The 9774-nt window shown below is 35.9% G+C and overlaps 1 protein-coding gene across 1 annotated transcript; it reads right to left on the reverse strand.

Annotated features, from left to right (window-relative positions):
* Positions 1–401: 401 nt before the first annotated feature.
* LOC104409234 (sciellin-like) lies at positions 402–8254 on the reverse strand (the record flags this gene model as incomplete). The annotated part of the gene is made up of 4 exons (XM_010019053.1): positions 402–504; positions 3419–3527; positions 4810–4884; positions 8165–8254. Coding segments are annotated over 4 exons (377 nt in total), but the record flags the coding sequence as incomplete, so codon positions are not given.
* Between the last annotated feature and the right edge of the window lie 1520 nt (positions 8255–9774).

Raw genomic sequence — 9774 nt, forward strand, 5'->3', positions numbered from 1 at the left:
AGGTGAAAATACCTCTGAACCCTGGTTTATTTGTTTCAGTAGAACAGTCTGGTTCTCAGAGGGCCTTGCAATTTATTCTTGTCACTTCCTGGGCAAGATGCCATTGACTTACTGTAGGTGTCTCCATTGACTGCAGTGGCAGGACTCTACAGATTTCAATGAGACCTTAAGAGATCTTCCTCACAAGTACTGACTAATTATTATGCCTAGAACCTGGTGTTGGATATCATCATAACTAACTCAGTCTCACTGAATGAAATACTCTGAAAGGGTTTAAGTAAACAAATGAGCAAAAGCAACACCCGTCTGCTTTATTAAATAGCTTCAATATATTGAAGTTATTTGAATGAAGTTCTCTGCACCGTTGTTCTATGTTCAGTATAATACATCTTGCATCTTACCTTTAACTTTGGAATAGCAAGGCTCACAATGCACAGTTTGTCTGTAAATCCAAATGCTGTCTCCTGCCTTCAGATCTTCCAGTGGTCTTTTACATACTTCACACTTCGACACACAAGTAAAAGTAACAAGAAAAATGAAAATGAACCATTCTCTAATATTCATTCCCTGCATGCTATCTTTTAGGAAGTAAGCAACCACAGACCAGAATAAGGGTTGTGAGTACTGCAATATCAGCAAATTTGAACTCTGAAAGAGCAGTTTTAATAAACAGTCAATTATACATCTGAATATCTCACCTTTAGACATTTAAAAATCAGAAACCTAAGTCTCAACTGGTTCCCTAGGTTCTCATTATACTCGCCAACCCATTGCTTCCCCCAGACATTTCCAAGCGTACTTTCTCTGTCTTAGTTTAGAGATTTATTCTAAAATAAGATGAATCACCCCTTTGAGATCCTTTTGTTTCTTCACTGAGTAAAGGAAGCATCCAACTTAACCCAACTCAGAGTAGATCTTAGAGAACCTAAACCTGCTTTAAAAATATTTTATCCTTTATCTTACTTGTTAACTATGTCTCTCATTATTGCGGAATCTGGACACTGCTTTCACAAATGTCTCACAAAGATAATTTTTGAGATAGAGAAGCATTGCTTATGTTTCATATATGAAAATACATAGATACACACAGAGGTTGAGTTCCCAAGACCACTAGGAAAGCCTACAGTGGATGAAGGAGCAAAGTAATTTGATCTATAAACCAGAATCTTGACACCATCCATTTTTGCAACCTAGTAAAAGAATAACAAGTTCAGGTTTCTTTGGATATTTTATCCTCTGATAAGTGAAAACCAGAGTCTTTCCATAATTTTCATGATGGCTGTCTATTCAGATAAATTTGGACTAAAAATCTTTATTAAAATTAAAAATTCAAAGACTAACCCAGAACATTCTGTAGCAGCTAAACAAATAAAGAGGCTGGGTGAAGTCAACACCATGGACTTAAAGACAGTGGGATTAGATCAAGGATCCAGGCAATATGCAATTGCCTTATATTACATACGTTCACTAGAGCTAGTATGAAATTTCAACTGAGCACTCCTCATTGATTAGCATAACGTGAGAGTATTAAGCAACTTGGTTTTTTATGTTTTATCATATTACTTTTTTCTATATAATTTCTACATGAGCTGTTAGTATTAAGGTACTATTAAAATAGTCTGCTACCTTCACTAGTTTTATGTTTCCTTGTATAAATCAGCAAAAGGATGGTCATGTTTTCAAAGCTTTGGTCACTAAGATTAGCTAGCATTTTTATACAGAGAAAAAACCTACAATCTGTACTATTTACTCACTGAACTTCAAGGCCAGGGTGGACAGAGTCTTGAGCAACCTGCTCTAGTGGGAGGTGTCCCTGCTCATGGCAGGGGATTGGAACTAGATGATCTTAAGGTCCTTTCCTACCCTAACCATTCTATGATTCTATGATTCTACAATTACCTGTACAAGGAAACAAAGACCTCATGCTGCTGCCAGCTACATGCAAATCTCTAACGGATACAGGGTATTTGTAAAGAGCTAAATGAATATTAATGATAGGAAATTGAGCTACTTAGTTAAATACATATCTACAAGCACAAACCACAGACCTACATTAGTTGTTTAATTTTTTGCAAATGCTTTCATAAATGTGTAGTTACAGAAAACCTAAGCTGAATTTTGCTGACCAGAAAGGTCCCCACTTCAGAATAGGTAGCAAAAAGAATATAATTTAAAAATTAAGATTAAATATTTAACAGATAGTTTGGCCAATACCAGTGTAGGAGTATTAGTACTTCTAACTGTGTGAAAAGCCTATTCCTCTTTATCTGGGTTGATCTATCCAAAAAAAAGAGAAGAAAACCAGAGCTTGTAATTACTTGCAGTAGGAGTATTGAGGAGGTATTACATAGTGATTTCCATGGAAAAAATTACATTTCTACTGCTCACTGAACTTAGAAATGTGAGACAAAAAGCATATGTAAATTCATACATGTTAAGTATAGCCTTACTGCTGTATTCTGCTTTGGGTTACTTTTCATGCAATAACTAGGTAGAAGAACTGCTGTCAGAAACAGAAGTATATGCAAGATGGACAGAAAAATGAGCTATGCTAATGTGTGATTTTGCAAGTATTGTTTGTCAGAACAACAAACTCTGCATGGAGATGCAAGCAGAATTAAGACAAATGAAGCAGAAGGAAAATGGACTAGAGGGCTGAGCACTGATCGGCATACCCTGAGAAAAGTTTAAGAGTGAATTTTAGGCTGAGGCTTAAGCTTTGGAATGACAAGCAAAATTTCTTCTGTGCTTTCATTCTTATTGGAAACAGGGGCAAAAAAACAACCAAACCCAAACATAATTTGTAATAAGATGAGGCAAAGGCACACCCATATTCATCAGTATTTAATCCTACAGCAGACACTATCTATAATACCCAAATTTTAACCAAATCTTTGATGCCAGTGGGTAAAACGATTTTACCTCTTGCTTAAACGCCTTTTACTAATGCCTTTGAGTGTGGCTTCTGCGTAAGCCATAGTTGTCCTTAATCAAGGACATCTACAAAGCTTCACGAAAAGAGAAATAGAATAAAATTTTACAATATGAAGAAAATATAAGTAGGATATCATTCACTATATCCAACTAAAAGCCTCTGCAGCTGAAGCCTTATAAATGTGTAGGACATTCAGGGTACATTACAGTGCACCCTTTATCCTCCTTGTGGCTTCAAGAAAGAAGGATAGAGAGGGAGAGGGAAAGCAGAGGAAGAGAGAGAGAGATTTAAAGACAGAGGAAGGGACTGTGTAGGGGTAAGAGAGACTAGTATTTCCTACATTAATCTTCTTCAGTGTGCAAGACTTCCTCTTCTCCCAGGTGGAGAAGGCCTAAGGCCTGAATATTTTCTTATTATTTGTGTACTATAATACAGGTATTACATTCAAATTATATTTCTTAGTAGCAGGTGAAATCCTCTTACCTTGAAGCAGGTTGAATGACAGCAAATTTGCAAGGCATCTAAGATCATTTTGGCATCTATGCCCAAGGGCTTCCTGCAGTATGTACATATATCTTTTCCAATTATACTCCTGTGTATATAACACAACATTGACTGTCAGAAAAAAAAGCTGCCATTGAAATCTCAAGCAGAAAATTGATAAGTTTAGGGCACTAGGTGGGAAAGACATTTGTATACTGTAGAATGGCCATAAATGGAAAAATGTCATGTGTATGTTCCTTCCATTCTAGTTGACAGCTGTAATACACATGATCCTGTGATGGGCAAATTGCTGAGCATAATTGCCAACTAGCAAAAATACCTTGATAGAAAGAATGGTCTTCTTTGGTGAACTGAATGATTTCAAACAGTAATGAAACTGTATTAAGCTGCTGAATGTCTGGGAGCATGTATACTAAATGGGGCTGAAGTGGAGGATAATGATTTTGACATTTTAATCACAAAATAAAATTGGTAGTTGAATTTAAACTGCCATCATTTGGTCAGTCTTAAAGAACTATCTTCTGTGTTGTGGAAGAGCCTCAAAACATAGGCAGAAATCCTACCTTCCTTGCAGTAATAGTGAACAAATGCATAGAACAGCCTACCTGATATTCATAAGAATATTTTTAAAAATTTTCCCGCCTCTTTTTGCATTCTTATGCAGCATTGATATGTACTTTCCCTAGATACAAATTTTGATATATCTAGTATCAACTGGTCTTACTCCTTTCCACTCAATAGTAAGCCACTGTACTAATATTTAATCATTCCCAGAGTCCTTTATACTTACTTTGGAAAAGATAAAAAAAAAAAATTATTTCCAAGTAATGGGACTGTGCAGATTATCTGAACTGAAAATAGTGACCACATTTATTTCATTTTTTTTTTTTCCATGAGGTAATATATTACTGATGAGCAAATACCCTTCTTATATTTGGGAATATTTTAGCTGGTGTGAAAACACCAGAGTTTTTAACAGTACTGGCATGTGAAGCTATACCTCCACATCTGTACATAAAGTTGGTCATTACAGACACCATCCCCAAAAAGGAAGGAAATTTTGCAGGGTAAGCAGCTGCCCAAGATAGAAACCTACAGAATCGCAAAGCCAACTCTATCACTGAAGGCATTGGCTATTGTTTCTATAGATATTTTAAAATGCCAGCTGTGACAAGCCTAACATAACATTAGGCTGATGAACTGTGGTAATGATTTGATGGCAAGACCCCACTGAAAGGGAGCTCCATATGAAAAGCTGTCTGACAAGCCTAATGGTGACTTCCACTGCTCTCTTTTGTCTGAATACTTGAATGCTTATGCAAAATGTCTGTGTCCTTTGGTACTCTACAATGTTATTAATGTGTACTTACCGATCAGAAGTAGAGTAAACAGTTTTGATAGTATTTCCAGTTATATTTTTGTCATAGGTACCATATGATGATTTGCTGTGAATCAGTGAGAGAATAGCAATTACTAAAGAGAATTTTTTATTTTTAAAGGTTTCAGTGCACTGCTGATAATATGAAATAAAACTAATGTAACATGCTTGTGAAAAAAAAAGAAAAAATCATCATACTTGGTGATAAATTATCTTCCTCTATTTTCACAGCCATCAAGAAAAATACATAAAATTAAAACAACCTAACAAACACAAATTAGAAATATAGTGTCCTTAGACCATGTTCTGTTGCTGAATGATTCTTCAGCATTTCAAAATTAAATCCATAAGCCCATTGAGCAAAATCTACATGATAGTATTGAGTTTGCCTGTGCTGAGATCCCAGCCTAAATGATACATTTCAGGAAAGGGTGACACACTGCTTTTCCCTTTTTTTCCCCCCTTCTTTCACTAGTCTTCAAAGAGCCAAACAAAATTACAGTACACCCCTTGAAGTAGATTGAGGGTCTTTGTAATACAGGCTGTTCAAAGTGAGATTTGTGCTCACTACAGTAGCTGTATTGTTCCTTGGATCAGAGTAGGAAGGTATATACTGAATTTAACTATTAAGGAAGCTATATCTTCTTTTGTAACTGTCCCAGTTCTAGTTGCTTAACTGTCAGGTTTTTTTGCATGGAAGGGATGGCCATGTATGTGACAGCTGAAGAAGTTATCTTGCCATACATGCTTTGAACATTTCTGAACTGATTAAATTATCCTATTCCTCCAGAAATTCATAAGGTATATGGTAATTATTACATGTTTCATATCACTCTTGAATAATGTTTAACAATGTTAGGAATAATTTTTTATAACCATGTGCATTTGCAGAACATGTCTTTTTTTCAGAGAAAGTATAACAGACTGATAACATGCATGTATGAGGTGTTAAACAGTCCAGATACACTTTTCTACATACCTGTCTTTTGTAATGTGTGTGTCTTACTTGATTTCTATGCAATACCAGAAAAGTATTAAAATTCCACAATTACTGAGAAGCTTAAATGATAATTGTTTTATTTACCTTTCATAGAACATAACAATATGCTTGCTACTTAATAGTTATGTACAAACCTGGGTTTGCTCACCACAGAGAAAGTACCACCTCAAACGACACCCAGTGCTCCATTTACCTTTCAGGCAAGATGAAAGTAATCTTACTAACTAAGAAAACGAACTGAAGCTAAGTGATCACCTTTTGAAAGAGTTTTTATGGCTATTTTCACCCTGACCAAGCTAGACACGTGCACAGCACATGTCACAAGGTGAAGTATATTGGTGGTGCAAGTCCCTAAACTTTCTTACTGTGGTGAAAAGTGGCATAGGTATATGACCTCTCTATTCCTGTAAAGTGTGGGCCTGTCTGTACTTCTTTCTGTGATTAAGGCTTTTCCCTACCCCAAGTCTTCCATTTAACTCATTGTATTTAGCTACAGAATCCAGTGCTGAGTCAGGTTGACATTTCAGATCATCTAGTTAAATCAGGTTTGAGATCAGGGCAAAGCAAGTCCCGTGCATTGCACGCTAACCATAATACAGGTATTCAGATGCAACATGCCTGAAAATAACACTGCTTATCTTACAGAAAACTGTAAGATAATAAAGAAAAATACTTTCCTCAGGTGTCCCAGTGTAGACAAGTGTCCCTTGAATTTTAATAACTGGCTAGAGTATTATGGCTGAAATACACAAAACCATATACATCCACATCTTAAAAAAATAATTGTGCTGTGTAGCAAATAAACCACTATGAAACTACAGCAAAAATATTTTCAAAGCATCAGTTTCTAGTCTTGCCAACCAAAAGTGTGAGGAAATGCAGAACCTTTCAAATAAATGCATGATCTGACAACTTGACAAGATTCTAAGTTAAAACTGAGCCACAATGCAGCCTGAGACTGCATATCTGATCAAGCACCTTCTTTCAGTTTGTATCACCCACTCCTTTACTTGCTATGGTGTGACTTGTTTATACAGCAAACTACTCAACCATAAATGCTTTGTAGAACCCATTGCATAAACCCGGAAAGAATAACCTGCAAAGACCATTCATTTGGTAAGCTTTCATGACTTAAATTGTGATTAAAGCTTTAGATACGGGGTATACATTTTGTCAAGTTTAGGGTAATGCTGCAATTTATGGGCTTGGCCTGAAAGACCATGCAAAAGTTGCAGAATACACGAATTTCAACCACACTCCAGCCTCCTACAGAAAATATAAGAAAATGAGAGATCAAAGACACTGTGCTCAGTCACACCCACACCAAGGCTTAGGTGTGCATAAGCTTAAGGATTGGGACATTGGCCGTGGTTCCTATGAAGTACCAGACCATGACTGCTATTTTCCTTGTTAGTAAGGCTCAGTAGAAGATTTCTATTCTCTTTTCCAAGTCACCAGCCTTGGCTCAGGCAGTTGACAACCACTACACAGCAGTACAACACCTTATGTATAGGACTGTATCTTTAAATAATCCTGTTTATATTAATACTTAATTAATCCACATAGATGAGTGGGTTGGTACTGAAGGGTGGTTTTCCTAATGGAAAAAGGTCTTTCATTCAAAATTATATATTATATTTTTTGTTGTCACATTTCCTTAAAATGCATGTTGACTATGAAAAAACATGTATTTCTTTTATTCCGATGATTTCCTGTTACCAACAGACCTGGTCTTTAGTTAGTTCTATTAAATACCCCCTACATCACATTTTTCACTCAGATTTGCAATACATGTGTTTGTAAAGATAGAATCCACCTAGAAAAAGAGTACTGCAAGAGAAATGGTTTTTAAGATAGTTTGTACCAGGTCAAAAAGTCAGAAGCCCACATTACAGTTGCAGTGATTGGGAGTAAGACATGATACGTGGGTTCAGATTCATCCCATATAGTTTTAAGAACTTAACAGACACTTGAGTGTAATGTTTTCCTTACAGCCTCTGAAAGAAATAAGCTCCCTGAGAGTGTGGTGTATCTAACATGCAGGAAATACCTTTCCTTTTTGATTGTATAAGAATTCTGGCTTAACTGCTCTCTTAAATTTCACGCCTCAGCTACATGATGCCTCAGCTACATCTCTAGAGCTACACAGGCTATGTCTTGTGGTTCCCACTCTGTGTGCTAGAGCTATGCTCTGTGGGCCACCATGCATGGGATCCTGAAAGCAGAATTTGAAAGGGGGCTGGCATCTTTCCAGAGATCAGGCTAAAGTTTCTAAACATCCCTGAAACTTCTTGCATAGATGGGTTCTCTTTAGGTGATATGGTTCTCAATTCATTGTCCACAGTACCTGGTCTTTTTTTCACTGTCACTGCAGTAGTTTGTTTCTGGGAAATTATTTAGAGCCCTTGGAGGATTTTCATATGCTTGCTCAGTTATCCTAAAAAAGAGAAACCATACAACAAGAAAACAAACACCTTTTAGAAATCATTTTCAGCTACACAGCTTTCAGTTACACCTACACCCATAAATGTAGAAGCTTTGGCTAGAAACAGTAGGTAAAAGAAATTTATCTTCTTCTTCTTCTTGTTAAATTGTTGCTTGTGAAAAATAATGGAATCAGTGACTTATAATTTTAAGTCCTCTAGTTAATGATGACAAATATATTCATATCAGAAACTTCACCTAACTTTAATCAAACTCTGGTTTCCTTGAAGTGCTCACTGAGGTTGTCAATTATTCAGTAATGTCTGAGTGGTTGATAGTACTCTGCATTTTCTTGGCAGTATTCTATAATGTTTTGTTATTGGTCTTACTATATCTTAGTTCCAAATTTATTTTATATATATATAAAATACAGTTATGTTTTTATTAGAAATGACCAGTTAAACAGATATGTAGAGTCATTTTCAAAAGCAGGATTATGATTCAAGTAAATGAAAAGTTGTCTCCTGCAGTTTTCCCTGTCACAAACATGACATGCAACCAAATATAACAATAAATCTTGTCAGACAAATTATAGGATTTAAGGAATAAGTGCTAATAATGCTTTTGATGATTTTACAAAGCAGCTCAGACAAAGGCTGCTTTTGTCTTGATTCTGCCAAAGGTTATATTCTGAAACAACTTGATGATTATAAGCCCTAACTCTGGATGTTTGGGCTGCAGCTTGATTTATTTCAGTGAACTTGCCAAGGTCTAAAGCTTTGCTAAATGAACTTGCTCAGTGCTGATCACTGTTTTATATGCATAGCATGCTGCATGAAGCAGCACCCTCTATTCTGCCTGACTCCTAATCTGTCAAGCCCCCTTTCAGAACTAAAAGAGAAACTCATTCACTGTAGATATTTAGTATATGCTCCTCTGGTCAGATTGTCAAGTGGGGCTGCTCAGATAAATGGTAAATTTTATACTAATAGCAAAACTGCTTATGTATACAGCTAGCAAAGTTCTTCCTTTTCATTTAGGTATACAACTAAATGGGAGACTCAAAAAAATACCATCAGAATGGTACCTAAGAATATAATACTAACTTCACTTTAACTGACCAAAATGGATCTTTCTTTCTGCAAATAATGAAACCTAGTAGCAGTGACACTTTTACTCTATGAATGCATTTACTTCTATTTCTTTGAGATGGTAATATCTGAATTCACGAGACACCAAGATAAGCACAAAAATACCTATGAATATCTTGTCACCAGGCATTTTTTTTCACTACAGGAGATTATAGGTTTGAGTCATTGCTTATAATCAAAATACATGCAGCTATATTGTTACATTTGGTTAATCAGGCACATTTAAGAAATAATAGAGATATGTTACTCAAGTGATGTAAATTTTGCTTGCTCATTTTAGGAATTATCATTTTCTGGTACCACACAAACCAGCTACAACTCTTGATATTGACTCTTTAGATTTTAGAAAGAACTATGAATCGAGTCTCACTGCTTTGTACTT

Source organism: Nestor notabilis, unplaced genomic scaffold, assembly GCF_000696875.1.
Source record: "Nestor notabilis isolate BGI_N333 unplaced genomic scaffold, ASM69687v1 scaffold12977, whole genome shotgun sequence".
Classification (NCBI taxonomy): Eukaryota; Metazoa; Chordata; class Aves; order Psittaciformes; family Psittacidae; genus Nestor; species Nestor notabilis.